The following is a 22,377-nucleotide window of genomic DNA, read 5'->3' on the forward strand; positions in this document are numbered from 1 at the left end:
ACATATTATAAATGACATATCTCAAAACTAAAATGATTTAAAGTTTTATGCATATGAGACATGTATTGAGTTTACCTAAGCCTTAGACTCAACCTAAACTAATTACTAGTCTAAGTCTAATACCAATCTTGAGACTTAAGCACGTTGATTTGTTGATGATCTTCAAGCTCTTATAAACACAAGTTGTCCTCATCAAAACCAAAACATAGAGTGAGAAAGCTTTCCAAAGTGCTCCTCTTGACATGCGCACTTTCAAATTGGTCATTCAATCTTCTCAGAAAATAAATCACATAGTCATTTTCTCTATAGTTTTTCACAGTGGGAATTAAGTCACATGAACATATAATATCACAAGCACGGTTTGGAAAGGGTTTATAATCATCTAATTGCTGCCATAGTCCCTTAAATTGGGTATGGAAGATACTTATAGATTTATTACCTTGTTTAATAGAATGTATTTTTCCAATTAGTTCAGAAATTCTGAACATATCCCCTTGGTGGTATCTTTCACGCAGGTCTTTCCAGATTTCTTGAACATTGTCCACCCATAAGACAGATTGGACAATGGAAGGCTCAATAGATTGAGTGAGCCAAGAAACAACAAGTTTGTTGCATCTATTCCAAATAGGGAACATTTGATCATGCACAGGGGTTTTGGGATAGTTCCATCAATAAAATTGAATTTGTTCTTAGTTTTAAGAGTCATGGTCATAGCTCGTGACCATGAATGATAATTTTAACCATTTAGATGAGTAGAAACTAGAACTGAACTTGGATTCTCATAGGATGCATGTAGAAGACACTTCCTGGATCTGAAAAAGGATTCGTGATTGTAGTAGCCATTTGCTTCAAGAAGGTGAATGAATTGAAGAGAAACAGATGTAAAACAGATCAAGGCGCAGCAGAGACACCCTTCAAAAGGGTTCTCTGATACCATGTAAAATGGTATAAAGCATCTTGGATGAAAAGCTTTGGACATGAACAAAAATACAAGATAAAAGAATGACTTCTTGCTTATGTGATTCAGACTTCAGTAAAGAAGGATGATGAGAGTAAAGAATGATTCATCTTGATTGAAGAGTATACGCCAAAGGGCTTATATACAAGTTGTAACAGTTAGAACTATATGAACAGAAAGTTTCTATTATCAGTTGACTAACTAACTAAGAAACAAAAAAAACAAAAAGATGCTAAAAAGGAAAGAAATGAAAACATATAAGAAATAAGCTAGCTAAGTGATTTGGTCTTCTTCTTCTTTGATAATAGGCTTTATGGGCTTCTCTTTTAACATGTTCTACAATTTGATTAAGAAAATGTTTTGTTATTTAATCATAGTGATATTGATAAATCATTTTTAACGGGTGTGAAGAAAATGTTTTGTTATGATACTTTTATTGTGACCATAGAATTTGGTTTTGTTGATGCTTTGTGTTCAGTCTTAACAGCCCATATGTCTAGGCTTTTGTTCAACAAAAGGTGATTATGTTGATATAAAAACCAAAGGCTGCAAAAAAAGCTGAAGTTTAGCCATTTGAGAAGCTATATAATAGATGTGATCTAGACAGTAACTCTATTCAGTCTCAAAGAAGTGTCTCATCTCTTAGTAAGTTAAATCAATTTTTTTATCATAGCAATGGAACTTCTACTGCAAGCACCCGGTAATGAAAATTGGGATGCACATCTACATATACTTTTAGCATAGCTATGAGATTTGTTTTCGGGTAATATGACAAGCCCTAAGAGACCTAGATATATATGGAAATAGTAAAGAGAAAGTTGGTAAGTGGGGGATTGAATTCATTTCCCATCAGGTTCAGTCCTTTGACCAAGTTGGACTGAACTATAACGCTTTCAACTTCTTTAATTATTTGCAATAAAATTTTATTATTATTAAGAATATTTGTATTTAGTATTGTAAGTTTAAATAATTATTATAAACTAATGAGATTAAAGTTGTGAAAATTATGAAATTAAATTGAGATTAAAATTCTTTAGAAACATAAATAGTTACCTTCCAGCAAGTTTCCATATGTTATTTCGAGTAGTGAAGGTTGAAAATCTCCACAACTAACTTTCTTGAATAGTGGAGGTTTAAAACCTTCATGGTAAACACTACAAAAACCTCAAATAGTGGAGGTTAAAAACCTCCACAGATAAATTGCTGCAAATTTATCGTTACCAGAGGTTTTCTAAAACCTCCTCAAAACACTTTTAACGGTCATAATTGTAGCAGTTTTTGAAGCATCCGTTAATCATATTGCGGAGGTTAAAAACCTCCACTAATTGCATAAAAACATTTACTAAATACAAAATCTATTGTAGTGAACTCATATAATTGATTAGATTATATTGTTAATCCATTATTTGTTCTGTAATTTCTGATAATCGATTATGTTAAGTGATAATTGATTATTCAAAGTTACAATAGCTAAAGAAATCTGGCTTATGGCTAAGATAATCGATTATTCCATCAGGCATGATATTTTTAGCTTCCCGATAATCGATTACCAATCTTGATAATTGATTAGATCCTCAGAAAAATAGCTTCATATAAAAATTGTTTTTATTCTCTTTGGGTTAGATTTTAGAGTTTCAAATTTTCAAATTTTCTAGAAACCTTTCAGAGAAATCTTTTGAGTTTAGAATTGTTAATTCATTATGATTTCGAAAGAGAAAGGAGTACAGTTTTCATATCTTTATAAAGGTGTGATGTTGTGAAAAAATCATATGTTGATCATGTTAGGATTTTAGGATTCTTGTGTGATATTTTTGTTTCAGATTTTAGGTCTGAGTTTACTTTCAAATTAGCACATGTGAGGTGCATCATTACTCAGATTTCTTTTTACAATCTTGTTGAAAAGTTTAGTAATTCTCGAGTGTTGAGAATTAGGTTAAACCTTAGTTGCAGTTAGGTAGAGGTTTTCACTATTGCAAGATTCTTGAAAGTGGATTGAGATTGGTGAGAGACCAGAACCATAGGTGGTAAGGTATCCGTATAGGGTTAAGTGGTGAAACCAATAGAGGATCACTTGGAAGTGTGTTTGTACAAAATACATTCAATTTTTAGTGAAGAAAAATCTCTTGAGATCATAAGGGGATGTATGAATGTAGTTTGCAAGTGGACATACAAACGAACCAAGATAAAATCTTTTGACGCAATTTTCTCTATCCCTTTTTTACTCTTTACTTTCAGTTCTACCTTTAATTGTTTAGATTTTCTTATCATTGCTTCAATTGAAGTATAATTTGCATATTCAGTATTGTTTACTATTCTTGAGCAATTAGACCTAAACATAAGGGGATGTATGAATGTAGTTTGCAAGTGGACATACAAACGAACCAGGATAAAATCTTTTGACGCAATTTTCTCTATCCCTTTTTTACTCTTTTCTTTCAGTTCTACCTTTAATTGTTTAGATTTTCTTATCATTGCTTCAATTGAAGTATAATTTGCATATTCAGTATTGTTTACTATTCTTGAGCAATTAGACCTAAACATAACATTTTCATGAAACTTTTTCACCAAGAAAATAAGATTTTCAATATTTATGTTTTGCTTGATAATTGATTAAAATTATGCATAATTGATTACCTAGTAAGAGATAATCGATTATCTTATGTAAATAATCGATTATTATGTTCAATGTTGTATGTAATTGTTGCGATAAACCAGAAAAGTGGTCATATTGTACCGTTACACCTATTCACCTCCTCTAGGTGCGTGTATACTTTCATTTTATCCCAACAAAAGAATGTGTTAAAAAAGAAATAGGTGATAAATATTGTAAAAATTTTATATTGATTGAATATGAGGGAAGAAGGAAAAGAAATATTTTATTCTCCATCTCTTTTATTTGATTGGTAGTAATTTTATAATAAAAATAATGTTATTATCTCATGGTAAAATTTAAAATTATGAAAAGTTAAAATAAATGAAGAAACTTTAATTTTTTTTTTGGTTTCCCACTGGTGGTCATATTGTACCGTTACACCTATTCACCTCCTCTAGGTGCGTGTATACTTTCATTTTATCCCAACAAAAGAATGTGTTAAAAAAGAAATAGGTGATAAATATTGTAAAAATTTTATATTGATTGAATATGAGGGAAGAAGGAAAAGAAATATTTTATTCTCCATCTCTTTTATTTGATTGGTAGTAATTTTATAATAAAAATAATGTTATTATCTCATGGTAAAATTTAAAATTTTGAAAAGTTAAAATAAATGAAGAAACTTTAATTTTTTTTTTTGGTTTCCCACAGGTATCCTCGCACTGGAGGCAATCTTGTCCAAGCCGGGAACATCCACAGGTATTTGGGGCTAACTCTCCCAACGGGTATTTTTTCCACCCACAAGACTCGAACCCGGATTCTTGCTTAAGGGGAATCAAACATGTACTACTTGAACCAACGCCCGTTAGTGAAGAAACATTAATTTAATTCATCTTTGTAATTTTCAAACTTTTTCCATTATTGTAATTTTAATTTAGGACTTGAAGTAATGTTTATTTTTACTTTTTTAGTGTAATGATAAGGTTGATTATTATAATGTAGAGGTTATTAATTTAAATTCTAGAAAGAAAAATTTTTGTGAGAATAAAGTTACACATCTATCATTTTTAGATCTCACTAAGTGAAACTGTTGTATATTGGACCACATTTTTATAGTTTTAATTTAGTACAATATTTTTCTCAAATTTTCACCATTTTTAATGAAGTAATTTCTATAGTCAAAATTACCCATAAATAACTAAGGTTTTGAGGAAAAAGCTGTTTAGGACTTAAGGAAAACGAATCATTCATCAATATCCATAAACATAACAATGGAGTAGCTTTAAAACTACTATTCATTTTATTTCTAAACGCTATTCGTTTTTTCATATTCAAAACACTATACAATGCATTAACTTTTCACATGGAAAGGTGATAGGTGGACCAACAATATTTTTTTTAATTATCTGTCTTGTTAGTTGCACATTTTATAAATAGCACTCCATTAATATTTTTTTTAATTATCTTAAGTTAATTATTTTGATTTTCAAGTAATATTTTATGTAATTCATTTAAACTATTGATTAATCAATCAATTTGTGCCAAATCAGCCCCATATTATAAGATCCACAAGGATAGCGGAACGATGTCGTAAGAGGATGACGCGGCCATCAATCATAACGTGAATGATTGGTTGAAAAACTGGGGCCATGCATGGAGAGTATTGTCTTTTCATTGCAAATGCTAATTTATAAGTTGTTCTAAATAGTTTAAAATCTCGCTAGATTATTAGAATTAGTAAAAGGTTAAGAGTTTCATTCACGTGAATAAAAATTTATTAAGAGGGATAATTATGTATTCAAAATGAATTAATTTCTTATCCTGGGATACTTTTAGTAATAAAAAAAATTATATATTCTTTAATTTAAAAGTTTTCTCCTTAAAAATTATCCCTTTATTAGACTATTCAGTTAAATGGATTAAAATAATATTTTGGAAAGAGAGAAAAATATTATTTTTATCAATAAAACAATATTCTAACTATTGACAACACAAATAAAAATAAAATGAAGGACTAAAATAAGATGAGAAAGTAAGAGATTAAAGTAATAAAAAAAGTAACTTAAAGAGCAATTTTGCCTATTTTCAGAGATAGGAAGTAATAGTTTATCAAACCATATTATAATTGAATAAGGAAATATAAAAATGCAACAGTGTTTTACTTTTTCAATAAAGAAATCTCTCTTTTTCAACAAATATTGGTCTTGCACACTGATTTAGTTATTGGTGTGAGAATTTTGTGGGGAGATAATTTTGTAAAATCCTCTCTAAATGTTCTTAAAAGTTAAAACTATGAAACAGTTTGACTTTAGTTAATCATACAGATCCAACTCACTAAAGTTTAATTTCAAAAGTACTCTTTTATTGGATTTTTAGAACCAGATTATTTTATAAAATGTTATTCTATTTCACCTTAATTGACATAAAGTATTAAAGTTGATGTGAGATAACTAAATATCTCAATTCAGAATCTATAAAAATTCCCTATATGACATAGGATGTGAGTCACTATATTAATATAACACACATCATTTATTTATATATTTTTTTAAAAGTTAATAATAGTTAAATATAAATATTAAAAAATAAAATGATAGTATAAAAAACTCATATTATCTGTATGGTTTCCTTCATTATTAATGGAACTTTTGGAAATATATGAGTTAGCGTTGCTGCAACGCACCGCCCCCAACCTCAGAAATTCTTAACTTAGAATCTTCATTTTCTTTTTGGGTCACTTGAGCTGGATTTCTGATTATAGATCTATTTTATATTTATTTTAACAATCAATTAAAAAACTAAAATATGTACACTACTTTTTAAAAGTAAAATAAATTGTGTGTGGTAAATGTTATTTCGGTCAAAAGTTTTACATTTTTTCCTTATTTTATATGTGTAAAGGGATTTCTTACCATAGGATTTATCTTTAATTGTCATTTTGTTTCAGAATTTTATAATTTTTGTGAATGAGTAAAATAAGGATATTTGCAAATTCAATAATCTATTACTTTATTTCGAAAAGTGAGTAATGATTAAATATAAATGGTGGATAATGCAATAATATTGTTAATGTATATTTATTTTTTCTCTTTTGTTTATTTCTAAGATGGAATTAATTTGTCATGTGAATGCTATAGAATAAATTTATTTTTATTATTTTTCTTAAAGAACTCCTTGTCTTTATTTTTTAAATTCTGCTAGATTGTATTTTCCATAATATATATTAGAATAAATAAGGGTATAAATCTAGGTGATAGGGCACAACAATTTCAGACACATTGATTCTTCTTTTGATTAATTCTGCGTTGTGTTTTTTGATCAAGTTCAAGTGTTTGGTACCTCTCTAACTCTTTGCCTGTCATGTCTTTCAAATGGCTCAGCCGGGTAAGATTATCAACTTCATCTATTCTAATATTATCATTATGTTACTTCACACTTTTTCTTTAATTTCATATACCCATTATCATAATCACTATCCTTAACTCAAAAAGCTTAGAACTTTGAAACAATTTTTACTTTCCAATCCCAGATTTTTCTGGGTCATGATGATTGGAGTTCATGTTATAGATTTGCTGGTTTTGATTTCTATGTGCCATCTTTTGTGGACAAATGGTAAAGTTTCTGGAAAACCTATCATCATTGTTGATCCGACTCTTATGATTTGTATATTAGAAAACAACAGATAAATTATTGGGTGTTAATTAAATATCTTGGCAAGAGAGTGAGTTTGGCATATTGGTAAGGTTGTTGCTTAATGATTATGAGGTTAAGGGTTCAAATCTTGGAAACAACCTCTCCGATTGCAGGGTAAGGCATGCTTGATGAGTTTGGCAAATGGTAAGGTTGTTGTTGCTCAATGACCATGAAGTTGCAGGTTCCAATCTTGTAAACAACCTCTCCGATTGTGGGGTAAGGCCTGTGTACATCTATCCTCCCCATATATGGGAGTCTCGTGTACTGGGCTGCCTATTAATTAAATACCTTGGCTGCACATATTAGCCTTTTGACATGTGTATGGTTGTATGGAACATGTTTAAACTAAGGGAACATTATGGTTGCCTCCCATAAGTTAGAGCATCATGTCGGCGCTTGTTTAACAGACCTCATCTAGTGGGATTAAGGCTGGGTCATTGAACCTCTCTCTCGTTTAATAATTATACTGATCTCTCTTGATATGTATGTTGTAAAGGATGTAAATATGATGATACCATAAATCTTAAGATTGGTGAATGTGATAACAATATAACCTCAACTAGGATTGGAGTAATTTTCAGATAAAAAATGTGTCTATTTTGAGAGAGGTCATATGTCTTGCATGGGTACGCCCTTTTAGGTTGTGAATGTGCACCTTATGCGAGTTGGACAGTTTGCGAACGGCCATGGGAATTAGTCATGTGTCAGGAGAAATTTGTATAAGAAGCTGTAGTGGGTAGATTTATGGCACGCTGAGTTCATCCCTGGGGTACAACTCATCTAGACAGTGTTATTTTGTGCATTTTTAATGTTTTCAGGTGTTGTGTTCCGCACACACCTCACACATCCCTAATTCACTATTCCCAATTGCAACTGCTGTTGAAGACGAAAGATTGGAAAGAAGAGGAAGACAATCAATGTAAGACAGGAATAGTATTATGAAGTCTGATGTCATTTAATCCATATAGTTGACCCCACCAAGTATGACTAAGGCTTAGATGTTGTTGTAAATCTTTGTCTCGTCTCAAGGAAGAGTAAGAGTTATAATGAGGGTGAGACGAGAATGTGGGATCTTGCTGGAGATAAATTGGATGAACTTAATGGGGTTGGTGTTGGGATGCTTGAGGTTGCTACTCTTTCTCTTGATGAACCAGGCATGGAGGTTGCCCTTTTCTGTGATGATAGGGAAGGAAATGATGAGATTGAAAGAGTTGGAGTTTGATTTTCATAGTCTAAGTCTAGGCATGCTTTTGTGATATTGAACCATATTAGTATCTTAGTTTCTTCTAGTGATTTATTGTAATATACTCAGATGTTTTATTGTCATTTTGGACATCTTAAGTTCCTTTTATGTTAAGCATGATGCTCCCACATAGTGGGGTCTCGGAATGGTAGATATACACAACCTTACCCTCGCAAGTGAAGAGGTTGTTTCTAGGATTTGTTTCATAAGGCAATCAACCTTACCATTGCGTCGAGCCTCACAAGAGATCAGTACCCGTACTCTAGTTTTCAAGAATATGTCGTACCCTGTACACACCTGTATTGGTGCAACACAGGAGACCAGTGTAGTTTCTCCTGAAACTAACAAGATTCATACTGACATAACTTTGCACAATTTAAAAAATGATTTTCCTGTTTAAGTTAGAAAATTTTAACTCGAGAGTTTCTCTCAATAAAAAGCGTTAGAGATTTTCTTGACCAAATTAGACTTGGTTTGCAGCCAAATGCTTCATCAGGTATGGGTGTTGCTGATCACAGCCAAAATACATTCATGGACTTGAAGCTAAAGAAGGTCTATCGCTACGTGATCTTCAAGATTGATGAAAATAAAAGGGAGGTTGTGGTTGAGAAGACCGGTAATCCAGCTGAGAGCTATGATGATTTTACTGCATCTTTGCCTGAGAATGATTGCAGATATGCTGTCTTCGACTTTGATTTTGTCACTTCTGAGAACTGTCAGAAAAGTAAAATCTTTTTCATTGCATGGTTAGTTTATCCCACCCCCTCTCGCTCTTTTAATATACATATATGTGTGTGTGTAAAATAAAAAGCTATATTACTTTGTCTTTAGGAGCACTGTTGCTCCAACTACACAAAGTAGATATTGATCTTTGTAAAATGTGGCACATGATTTGCAATTATCTGTTCCATAAAGGAAATCGCAGCACATATGATTTATGCATCATATCTTTTGCAGCTCTCTAACTTACCATGCTATGATGTTGCAATACTTTAGCCTTTAGTTACATTCTTTGCATGTTCTCTATATATGACACCATATGTTTAATGTTTCATTGTTTTGGGCTAAATTTATTGCATCACATTGATTGCGATTCATATTCTTGTGAATATAGCAATCTGTAGTATTTTTTATATTTTTCTCCCTTCATATTGGGTTGCTGCCCTCGGAAATGAATTTGCTCAGGGGCATATTTTAAGGGCAAACAAAGCATTTGTTGCAGATAAGACTTTACTGGCTACAAGTGCTTATGTTTATATGGAACAATCTGATATAATTAACAAAACACAAACATCTTCATGATTCCATATATTCAACCATATAAGAGTTGCTTCATGAATACCTTAACTGTTAGGTGTAATTTTCTTTTTCCATTTGTTGGGGAGTTTAATTTGTCTAGGTGTAACTTTACCATAGATATTTAGATAATTTAAATGTTCTCAATGTTTCTGTCCTTTCGTTTTGATGAAATCTTATCTGAAAGAAAAATGAAAGAAACTAGATGAGATTAAGCTTTTTGCACTTAGCTACTTTGTAGCAAGTGCCTTCTCTAGTTCCAAAATCGCCATTAAGATTATAGTCTTCTTCTTGAGATTGGAGTGGATAATTTTAGTATTCTCAAATAAGATGATTGTCTCATGAACATAAAAGACTACTCTGACAATTAATTGGTCCATATCGTGTTTGAGTTGAATATTCGGTACCACTTCGACGGAACACTTGGAGTTAGACTTCCTTTCCCAATTCTGCATTTTTTTCACTCATGTGCCTTATGCTAGGACAAAGTTAGACTTCTTAACAATGTGGGTGCTTCTTAACTCATTTATATATTTGTTATGATTCTGCCATTGAGATAAGTAACATTCTTAGTTATTCATTCCATGGTATTGTTTAGGGCTCCTTCAACATCTCGCATCCGTGCCAAGATGATCTATGCCACATCTAAAGACAGGTTTAGACGCGAGCTAGATGGTGTTCACTATGAAATCCAGGCTACTGACCCCACAGAAATGGATCTTGAAGTGCTCAGAGACCGTGCAAATTGAAATGTTATGCAGTTATCTTGCTAAAATGTGTTAGATTTTGCTATTAGTGAATTACTTCAATATGCTTCTATTATGTGCAAATTGTAAAGCCCATGTTGCCTCAAGAATGTAACTCTAATAATATTTGAATCTCAAGGCTGAAGGGTGCTTTTGTTAGATACTGCTGTAAATTCCAGTGTTCTTGACTGTTTATGAACATGACATTCTGGATCCTGATATATCTTAGATTGTGAAATTTCAAATTTGTATGCATCAATAGTTACTTTTGGAGGCAACAATTTTGATGATTCCTTCAAGAATATTTCAATGTGACAAACTACAAAAGCAAGGGTCTGTTGACTAATTAATGATGTTAGACTTTAGGAGCAGAATGATTATGAAAGCTAAGTTATACTTTTGTTAGTAAATATTTATTTTAGTCTCATGTTTTTCGATATTACTAGTTTGGTCTTTCAAAAATTTAAAATTCAAAATGGTTCCAAAAATTTTAGATGTGGATCAAATTAGTCTTTTTTTAAAGTGAAATTAGTCATTTTTAGGATCAAATTAGTCCATAACAGATGTTTAAAACATGTAAAAAAAAAGACTAATTTAACCCACATGAAATTTTTGGGAGCATTTTAGGTTTTCTAACTTTTGAGATATCTAACCAGTAAGGTCGAAAAACATGAGGGACTAAAATATATATTTACTCTACAAATTATAAGTCAAATACAAAAGGCATTTTTATGGAAACCTAGCCTCATTTAAAGAAATTTCCAGTGAAAAGTTCAGTTTAAATGATGCTAAATTGAACCCCTAAAAAAAATTAAGTACCAAAAAAGTGGGTGAAGAATTAGAACACTGCATGCAATGAATGATTTTTAGAAGAAACATTTGGTTCTTAAACCTGGAACTAGCCCATAACCATTCTAGACAGCCCTAAGTCATGCCCTTCCAACATCAAACTGAGGCTCATCAACAATCTAATCATTCAATGAGCCTATTTACAACAAAGAATCAAATTCCCCTTTCCATGCAATAGAAAGGGCAATCATCACTGTGAAACTATTGCATTCTAGATCCTTGAAAGCAAGAACCACCTTCCAAACACATGATGTAGGACAAAGGCATCATTCAAAAGCTTACAGTGCTTGAATTTACAGTGGGATTTTGTGGAGGCCTGCGGCTATAAATATCATCAAAATGAAGATCATATTCTCCGGCTTCTAAGTCATCTGTGAATGCTGTTCTAGATAAATTGTGCTGATCTCTCCTATACAACTGTTCTTGATCATGATGACCATCTGAGCCTCCTCTATCAGAACCTCTATCAGAAAATTTATCATAGTAGTTATTATATGCTGTTGTTTGCGGATTGAAATCTGGAGGCTCGAAGAAGCTTGTTTGACCCTGTTCATCCTGGTGGTGACTTCTAGCCCACCAATGGCTCCTGGTAGTGTGGGGCGGATCATTGGAACTTTGATCCTGAATTAAGCTTTCCCTGAAGATGGGAGCTGATATGGAAGCTCCGAGATGAGAAGCAGCTCGATGATCATCATGATACTCGTTCAAGTATTCGTCATACCCAGGTTCATTCTGTGCCAAGTTTGAGCGCATCCAAACTCTAGAATGATGATCACTAGCATCAAATGGATCATTTGGAATTGGAACCTCTCTGGAAGTCACATCGTGAGATCGGGAAGTATAGTACCAATCGAGAAGATAGGGATGATTGTTTTGATTGGCTTCAATTAGCCACAATGAACCCAAGTGATTGCCAGTTTCGAAAGTACTATGTGACATTTCCCTAGATATGAACCTCTTTCTGTCTCCATTGCTTCCCATATTGGGACTACCTTTCCACATTCTAGGAGGGGAATATGCATATCTGTTTACATGTCCTGGTAACTTTTGCTCTCTGAAGGTTCTCAGGTTTTGCAAAAATTGCTTACCCTGAGCATTTGATTCCCATGAAGGATAACTGCTCTGAAAACTGCAATGACAAAAGAAGATAAACAAATCGAATAACCATATAGGTTGTAACCAAAAAATAATCATATAGGCTACATGTGTTTCAAAATCGTCTTTCAGAGCAGTTAAGGACTTTTAAGAAATAAGTTGTCTGAAGAGCTTTATTTATATAGAACAAAATTCAGCCATCATTTTACTTTTATTCCAAATGAAATTTCATAAAACTTCCTTGTTTTCTTTCTCATTTTGCTTCTTAATATTATCATCATTAACTTTGTATTTATTGGCATGACCTTCATTTACACAATATATCTATATCAAAGAACTGAGGTTTATGAAAACAGCCTCAATGGATATAAATTGTAATATAACTCATTCAGATCAGTTTAGTGACTATGACAAGCTCTGCCATGAACATACCTCAAAAACGATTTCTCAAACTTCCCCCAGGAACTCCTCCGGCTGTGAGGAGCATTGTGCGGGGAGCCATAATTACTGTTTCCATGCTCTTGAAAATCAAAGCTGCTAAAGCTGCAATATGCAATAAAGCATAATTAAAATGATCTGCTGCAGCCCATTAATATATTAAAACCGGGAATAAAATAAAAATTTATATAAGCAATAAAGCTCAAAGAATTGCCAGAGATAAGAGAGATACAATCTAAAAAGATGAATATTATAAAATAGTAGCATCCCATGCTAACCTGCAAACATGACCTACACCTTCAACATTCACAGTAAAATCCGCAATGAACTGCAAGATATCATCAACCCGCTGCAAATGGGAAAAAACACATAGTTGACACATTATACATCATACGAATGACATAACACAATATGGCATATAAGACAGTTATGTCCAGATACGGCTATGACCTTTGGGACAACAAATAGAAGCAAGTATGGAGTAAGGAAAATTGATGCCATCTCTTCAAGTAACATCATCCCAGTGTACTGCACCATTATAAAACATAGAAGCATAAGTAGCATTCCTAGTTTCAAACCTATTATATATAAGCCAAACCCATTATATCGTGTAGACAACAAATAGCACATATGGGTGGGTCTAGCTTAATGTAGACATATCAGAGAAAAAACTACTCATAATACTTGGAATAAGGTTTCAAACTCCATTCGGACATTTATAGTACTTTCTTTTCCACGCCATCTCTTCGGCATATAATGTGTATGCTGAACTACCATAGACATTGCTCTTTCAGGGTCTAACACCAGAAGCTCATCTGTAATAGCAGCCCGGCTAATTGCTGTTATAGTTCCAAAAACAGCAGCATACCACAACAAGTTCCGACCAAATATCTGCGTTAGTGTTTTATTTTAAAAACCAGAGAAAATTTATTAATGGCTGCCATTACATATTTATATAAATTATTTTCAGCAAAAGCATGGAAAAACCATTACATGGCCCTCCAGCAGAGATTCCTCAAGACAAGCGATGATGATCAGAACTGCAGCAAAGCCACCTGACACAAAGGAGATGAATTTTGCAGTGATAGATATGATAGGTGAAGGAAATTGCTTGAGATAATCAGAAGCATGCAATCCACTGCTATTAATCCGATGCTTGAAGAGATGGTCCACCTATAAAACAAGTTAATGGTAAGTTTAGCAGCAAAAAAAAACAAATTCACGTGACATTATAAAAATGATAAATGGTGTTAGCACTTCCAAACTATTGATAGGTAATACTTAATACCACATTCAAACAAGTGATACCTTTATCATGAAAGTACAAATGAGCAATTTACAACACAATCTTCAAAATGCCATACACAATATATAGGTTATGCACTTAATGATATATAGGTTTCTTCAAATCACTGAGTTTAACAAGTAAAATAAGTCTGTTCAAAAAACAGAAGCTTCATTTCATTCATTAATGTTCCATAAAGAATTAAAGACCAGATTAAAAATATATGCAAGGGCAACCGGGCTTTATCATGGTAAGGCCCACATGGTTGGAGTCAGATTGACTTGTAGAACTTGGGCTGGCACAATTACGTAGAAAAGTCTGCACTGCACCTTGCTATCCCAAAGGCAAAGCCAACATAATAAGGGGCGGCCCGGTGCACAAGGCTCCCACATGGTGGGGTCTGGGGAGGATAGATGTATGCAACCCTACGCCCACAAGTAGATAGGTTATTTTTAGGATTTGAACCCATGACCTCTTGGTCACTATTCACTAAATAACAATTTTACCATCACGTCGAGACTCAACCTTGCATGTATTATCCCAAAGGCAAAGCCAACATATTTGTTAGTAATATAATTGTTTATATGTTCAAAAATTCCTTGCATGGTGATTATTTGAAGATACTAAGATGAAACCCAATCAAGAAGTAAATGGGACAGAAAAAAATGACCAGGAATAAATGATACCTCATTGAACTCCCTAAAAATCCACCTTGACAAGTTTGACCATCTTCGAGAGGATGCTGTGCTTGGGTGATTATAAAACTGTTCAGCATGCCTCAGAAAGAGATATACGAGCATGAATATGACTATAAATGGAGAGAGTAAAAGCATTGCAAGCCCAACTACCATAAGCCTTTTCTTTAATGTCCTTGGATTTGATACAAAATCCATTCTGACACAAAAGTTTCTGCAAAGAAAGTTTGTTCAAAGGAGAAAACGATCATTGAAACAGTATAGTATAATGAACAATATCATACAATTTAACTAAATAAATCACCACATACATGCATTCAAATAAATACACATAAGATTAAAAACTATCAAATGGAATAAAACCAGCAATGCTTTATGGTACTTTCGGTTGGGCAGTAAAGAGCATAAGCTAATGAGGATGTCGCAATGGATGAGTAGACACACAACAAGACAAGATCAGGGATACATGTATCAGATAGAAGAAAGGGGTAGCACCTATTGAGGAAAGTTGGATAGAATGTCACCTAACGTGATAAAGCCATGTGAAAAGAAGACTTATAAAAGCCTAGGTAAAAAACTTTATCCAATGGAGAATAGGTCAATAGCTGGAGTTAGAGAAAGATGAAGAAAAACTACTACTACTCAGTGAAACCGCTAAAAAGTACTTGGATTTAACAGACCTTTATAAAGACAGTAATTTATGACAGACAACATCAGTCTCATTTGATCCAAGTAGCCAACTCACCTAGTGGGGAAAGGTTTTTGTTATTTCAGTTAAAATCAAAGTTCAATATTTACCCTCTCCCACTGCTTAACACCCTCTAAGACTTCCTAACAGTCCCAAAATAGCTTCCCAGACTAGTTTCAATAAATGGTCAGTGCATTATTCAAACCAAAGCATTATTTTCTCTAACCGGTTTGAAGAAAAAAATTGACAACTACACTTGAAATGATGAAAGGCCATATACTAAAAAGTAAGAGGATCGAAAGATACAAAACACACTGATTGTACATGAAAATGTTATGTGTAAAATAATTAACATACCGATCGAACATGCTTTGCAGGATGCACCAATTCAAAGTCCACTCGAGGGTCTTGGTTAGTATTAGATGATATTGTGTTCCATTAGGACCAGATTTCACAGTGGGACCAACACCTGGGACCCACTGAGAAATTGGGAAAGCAAGCACACCCTTGTTGATCATTCCAATCAAGTAGTTTTCCTTCCGCATCAACCTCAACACCATGTCATGAGCAGAAAGATCCTTTACCACACATAATTGTTGTGAGCTTTGCACCTGGACAACTTTTTCAATAACTGTAGCCCAGGGCATGGTTTGAATTTCGTTGTCGGTAACATGGAGACTGCAAGAGGATTATAACAGATTATGACAATAACACTTGAGTCTTTTGAAATTTATAAATTCCCTTCAAACGCTTTAATTATTTATCATTTGTGCTTACCTATTGTAGTAAAACTGTCGGATTTCCAGAGTACACTTTAGTTGAGCAAAAAATCTCAAGAAGCAAAATATCCAATAGATGGAAAATATTCCCAAGTATCCGACAATAATAGCTTTCTTAAGTGTTAATGGAGTCAAAGGGTGTTGATGAAGAGCTTCTTTAGCAAGATCACAGGGTTTGATTCCATACTCAACCGCACCCATCCCACACTTTGCATTACGAAGGCCATTCCAATCAACATATAATAAAAAGAATCCCGAAAAACATATGGTGAACCCTACACTCGAAAGTTCAACGATCCACTTTATAATGATGCACCAAAGTCCTTTCTCGCAGTAGTAGCTGTAAAGCCTTTCAAAGAAGAGATCCAAGTCGGCAATTGGTTCTGCATTTAGGCTTTCACCATTAAGAAGCCCTGAAGGGCTCTCACTACCTGGACTCAGGGTCCTTCTATAATCAGACAATTCAATCTCTGGCGGAACATCCTGAAGTAAACCTGTAGTCACTGATGATTCATTCTGATGTTTCCATTTGAATATACTGAAAGTACTTGAATCTCTTGGTCTGCTAAACATTGTTCACAGACACTGACAGGGGCATAAACAGCAAGTCCATGCCCCAAAGGACCTAAACGATTGTGACAAGGTTCTACAAATAGGACAGAATGAATCAATTTTAGTATCTTCCAAAGGCGGCACAACAATGGATAGTAAAAGATAATATTTCATCCTCCTAAAATTGAACAAGGAGCACAAAATTTGTAGCTTTATGCTGCAACTAATGCAATTGTTCCAATTTACCATCCCAACCAAAGTATGAAAACAAAAAATAGCAATACCAATACAAATATGGTCGAGTAAACAAGACCTAATATCACAAAGTTGGAGTGAACCCATAAAAACTATAGCCAACAGTTTCCATGCAAAGGCATGTCCCGAAGAATGCACATCATAGAAACATCATACTAATCAAACAGGACACTTCCTTAAGTATCACCAACTCTACTTCAGACAATCATAATTACACAACATGCTAAAATTATGGACTAAGCAAATATGATCGTGTCCACATTCAACACCAAACTTCAAGAGATGAAAATCCCCACACACACAATTTTGTTTGTTTCATTTGGAAAGGGCATGTGAGAAAATAATGAGCTTTTTTCATTTGAACACATAAAGCAAAAAATCCAGAATAGTAAGTGGGTGTAGCACTAAAGTACAAACTGCATAACCAACAAGGTATTGCACAAACCAATAGCAATGACTACTAGGTTCACTCATTTAACCTTGAGCACCGAACTCCAAATTCACCTTTATCAGGTTCAACATCAATGTAAAAAGTGATAAACCACATCACAAAGGAAAGGTTACATACTTATTGACACTTGTAAGCAAAATTAACAAGTAAAAAACTGGTCTTGGTGACAAAAACAACAACAAAATATAAAAAATAAAAAAATAAAAGGCTGCTTGAGCCCACCCCATAAGCCAGTTGTAGAATCAAATAGGATACAAGCAATAAAAAAGGGTTTTTGAGGAAAAACAAAATAGAAAAAAAAAACATATGAAAAGTGATAAAGTTACCTAGGATTACATAGAAAACATGGAAGATGGTAAATAATGAATGAAGAAAGTGAGAATTGAGGAATACCCAGAAACAGAAATTGGAGAAAGATGAAAATTTTGAAGGGATGAAACAAGTTGGGAAGTGATTGAACAAAACGGATATAACAAAGAAAGAGAAAATATGAGGGTTTTGTTTTGTTTTTGTTGTTATTGGTTGCGTAGAAGAAGAGGATGAAATAAAATTAAACAATAATTTTGATTATGAAATAGGTTTAAGGTTTATATTCTGTTTCTGATTCTTCCTATATTTCCTCTTTCTGTTTCTTCTTCTTCTTCTTCCTTAGAATTCTTGTTGTTTCTATATCTAGGATTAGGAAACAATTACTTAACACTAGGAAACTTATTCTTTTAATTTTTTATTTTAAATAATGGGAATTTGTTGGATAAAATTATATCTCTCAAAATTATTCATAATACATAATAGAAAAAATAAATTTATCTAAGTTAATAGAATTTAATGAATACAATTCCATGAATAATTTTAAAGATAGATGAATTTAAAATCAATTATTATATCTAATAGATGTTCATGAATATTTAATCCTTTTGGATAAATATTCAATCTAGAAATCAAACATTCACGAATGATATTTTACTTTTCAATTTTCTTTATTATCTTAACTTTCACTAACTTGTATGTGTTTCTCCTTCACACTCTCACTTTGTATTAAATTAAATTTTCATACGAGCTTACGGTGGCATTTGCTCACATGATAATGATATCAATAGATATAAATATAGTTAGTATTAAAAAAAAATTAAATGCATAGTATATATAAATATTCGTTAAACTGTATACATAAAACCTTAAACTGTAAAAAAATATATTTTTTTTAAATTGTTCACAAAATGATTTTTCTAAGTGTTCCTTAAAAAAATAAAAACGCATTTTCAAAAATGATTTATAAAAGTGAAATTTAAAAAAAAATGATTTATTGAAATTGTGGATTTTAAAAATATTTTTCTTCACAAGTATTTTTAGTTCCAATTAAAAAAACAAATAATATGATATTCATCTAAATTATTAAAGTGAATTTATGGATGGATTGGAATACATTCATTAAATTTAGATATGAGTGAATTGGATAATTTAAAATATGTTTTAATAGATTTATATGAATTAGTAGATGATTTTCTATCCATCAATTAGGACTCAAACTCAAATACATCCGATCAATCCATTTGTGGCTAATAGATAAAATGTTCCTTTTATGTTATCTCGGTCTTTGATACAAGTATTTATCTATTAATTTGCAATGATGGCATTAGGGTGCACTCCACTTGTGCTAAGGTTATGATTTGCTTTCAATTTGAAAATTACTTAAGTTCGATAGTGAATGTTGTTTTATGTGACATGAGGAGCTAATTGCTTTGGCTTTGAGACTATTTGAAAGGGCTTTTAAGAGTCTAAGTATGCTCATTTATCGAGCATGCTCGAACCAGCCCATTTTTCATATCTAACATTGGCACCTTCCTGTCCTTATTCATGCAAATCCACCTAAATTAGGGCGGACATGAGTGTGACTATTTTTAAATAGAGCATAAAATATCATGTTCTGCCTGCCCTAAATATAGGTAGTATGAACTTGTGGACCGCCCTAAATAAAATTAAAATATATATACAAATGTATATACACTGGTCATACAAAATAAACAATATATAACTTACATAAAAATATATTTATCATAATAAGCAGTCATATAAATAGAACAATACATACAAAATGCAAATGCATATATATAATATAAAATATGCATAAAAAATATAAATGAAACCATACATATGCATATATATAATATACAAAATAAAAATGCATATAATAAGAAAATGATAGTATTTTCTCACAACTGATATACAAATGCATATATAATAAATGGAACACGATTTCTCTTATTTGATAAAATACACATTTACATATTTGATGTTCAATACTTTAGTAAAAATGTATGTGAGTCATCTGTGTTTGCCTACTTGAAATGTTTGTGGGCCAATAGAGCATGTTAGGCAAACATTTTAAGCCGAATGAGCACATTACATTTGCATATTTGATGTTCAATATTTTATGTAATATTGGTTGTAGGTCGTCTGTTTTGCTAGCATGAAATGTTTGTGGACGAATGGAGCATGTTGGATAGACATTTTAGGGCGATCGAGCATATTTTTCATGTCTTGTCGGCCCAATAAGTACGGGCGGACGGGCAAGCTCTATGGACTTTGCCTAAATTACCGATGATAATTGTATGGGTAAGCAATGACCTCTCTCTTATTTGTCTTTTTTATACATACACCTAATTTTAAGAATTAAACTCCAGATTTTATAGTTATGTAATTCATTGTCATTTGACTTAGATAACACACGTTAATATTTAGGATTAAATTAAGATGATTTTGAAGTTTTTTTATGCTTCTAAATAAAGTTTCTTAACATCAATGGTAAAGTAAATGACTTTAATTTAATTAGTATAAGTAAAGAGGTTTTAGTGTAAGTCTCTAATAATATTTTTATAAATCAATATTTTAGTTTTTTTATTTCTAATTTTAAATAAAAACATGAATGTCAAAATATTAGCTTAAAGTTATACTACTTTAACGTAAAATATTTAATATTTAGTTCTTATAATAATGACCTAAAACCTCAAACAAATGAGGTTAGATCTTTTATTTTTTGACTTGTGTTGGAAATTATTTTGGTTGGAGAGACTCATTTTGATAATTTTTATGTTGTAAGGGAATTAGTTAGTAGTTATTGGTTAGGTATACACTTTTTTGAAGGAAAAAAAGTTAAAGATAAAGTCAACGTATAATGGATTGATGATGCTGATAGCAACATGAAAATGAAACTCTTAAGTTGGAATCATTTCTTGAACATTGACGTTAAATAATATTGAAGGAATAAACCATAGACTATTCACACTATAAAATTAATTAATAAACTTTCAAGAGATGGCGTTGAATTTGAGTAGTATAACTATATGTTGCCTTTATTGCTTGTTCTTCAAGCTACTGCTATGCACACCAAGTGCATAAACACCAGCACGAAACAGAGAATGAATGGAGTAGGAATAGAAAAGAAGAATGAAGAATTAGAGTTTACTTGGATAACAAGAAAGAACAATTCAATGAATATACCTCTTTGTATTATTGATTCACTTCAACTATCAATGAATACAATGTAATTCTCACATAAGCTAGACTTCTATTTATAGCATTCCTAACTAACTAACTCTTAACTAACTAGACTAATTAGGAAACTATTACAAACACAATGCCAAAAGCTGAATTATTAACAACACTATAAACCTATAAGGTGCAATTTTGTATAACCTGTCCCACAAGTTTTATTAGCATTAGGCCTAGGCACGCTACAAGTAGTGGTAATTACTTTAAAGGAATATCCTCTATTCTTCTTCAATGGTTATGGACTAGGAAAATGAACACATCTTCTATCTCAAGAAATATATTACTACATGTGTTACTTATTATTTTTGGTCAGAAAAATATTTACTTATTAAACTTTTAATGAAAATGCTCATTATATTAGACACAATCCATCTCAAATATAATCTAAAAAAAACAATCTTACATTCTTACAATTTTTATCGTTCTCTTTGTTGAAAATGAAGTAGTAGTACATTTTAATGGGGTTGGAAAATTTTATTTCACCATCATTGACCGTATCTAGATGAGATTTGCTGCCAACCATTACTTATTGTCACTATTCAGTATTCAGTTTCCTTGTTATTCAACTTTCTCTTGGTTTTGGCTTCTATGCCAAGTAGAACTTAGTAATTATATGGTTTTGTAGCATGATTAAGGATAGAGGTGAAAAAATTATCCACAATCCGTAATTTATATAAATCCATTCAAATTAAATTTATCTATTAGAGCTAATGAATTTAAATGGATATAATTCAATGAATAATATTGATAATGTATATCTATGAATATATCTACTTGAATAAATACTCAATTCATCCAAAAAATTAAAAAATGACGCTCTTTACTTTTCAATTTTATTTAATATTTAAGAAAATTAAATTCAATCAAATTCATTCATGATTCTCATTCTCACTTTTAATATTTCATTAAGTTAATATCAATTATAGGACATGTAGTAAATATTAAAATTTTATTCCATAACATATATAAGTATGAGAAAAAAAATGTATGCACTAACATTGTATGAGTTTTACACAACATCATCCACCATTTATATTTAATCATCATTGACTCTTTAAAAAAGTAATTCAAAAGAATGGTGGATGATGTAGTCATTATGTATTAATCTTTACATTGATAGTGCATAGATATTACACTCTATAAGTATTTGTTAAAAACTTTATAAGTAGAACTTAAACGTCACATGCTTGTAGAATATCACAATTTTTTTTT

The 22,377-nt window shown here is 31.9% G+C and overlaps 2 protein-coding genes across 2 annotated transcripts; one reads left to right on the forward strand and one right to left on the reverse strand.

Moving 5' to 3' along the window:
* The first annotated feature begins 6,796 nt into the window (after positions 1–6,796).
* On the forward strand, positions 6,797–10,788 carry LOC109341049 (actin-depolymerizing factor-like). The gene is made up of 3 exons (XM_019578845.1): positions 6,797–6,935; positions 8,968–9,233; positions 10,382–10,788. Exons 1-3 carry the CDS (start codon positions 6,912–6,914, stop codon positions 10,530–10,532), a joined length of 441 nt encoding a protein of 146 aa, XP_019434390.1. The 5' UTR covers positions 6,797–6,911; the 3' UTR covers positions 10,533–10,788.
* Positions 10,789–11,356: 568 nt separating this feature from the next.
* Positions 11,357–18,280, reverse strand: LOC109341044 (autophagy-related protein 9-like). The gene is made up of 10 exons (XM_019578838.1): positions 17,943–18,280; positions 16,357–17,004; positions 15,937–16,257; positions 14,883–15,105; positions 13,905–14,084; positions 13,596–13,802; positions 13,362–13,439; positions 13,190–13,260; positions 12,906–13,016; positions 11,357–12,507 (listed from the first exon to the last, which is right to left on the reverse strand). Exons 2-10 carry the CDS (start codon positions 16,929–16,931, stop codon positions 11,649–11,651), a joined length of 2,625 nt encoding a protein of 874 aa, XP_019434383.1. The 5' UTR covers positions 16,932–17,004; positions 17,943–18,280; the 3' UTR covers positions 11,357–11,648.
* Between the last annotated feature and the right edge of the window lie 4,097 nt (positions 18,281–22,377).

The sequence above is a fragment of the Lupinus angustifolius genome, unplaced genomic scaffold (assembly GCF_001865875.1).
Source record: "Lupinus angustifolius cultivar Tanjil unplaced genomic scaffold, LupAngTanjil_v1.0 Scaffold_332, whole genome shotgun sequence".
Classification (NCBI taxonomy): Eukaryota; Viridiplantae; Streptophyta; class Magnoliopsida; order Fabales; family Fabaceae; genus Lupinus; species Lupinus angustifolius.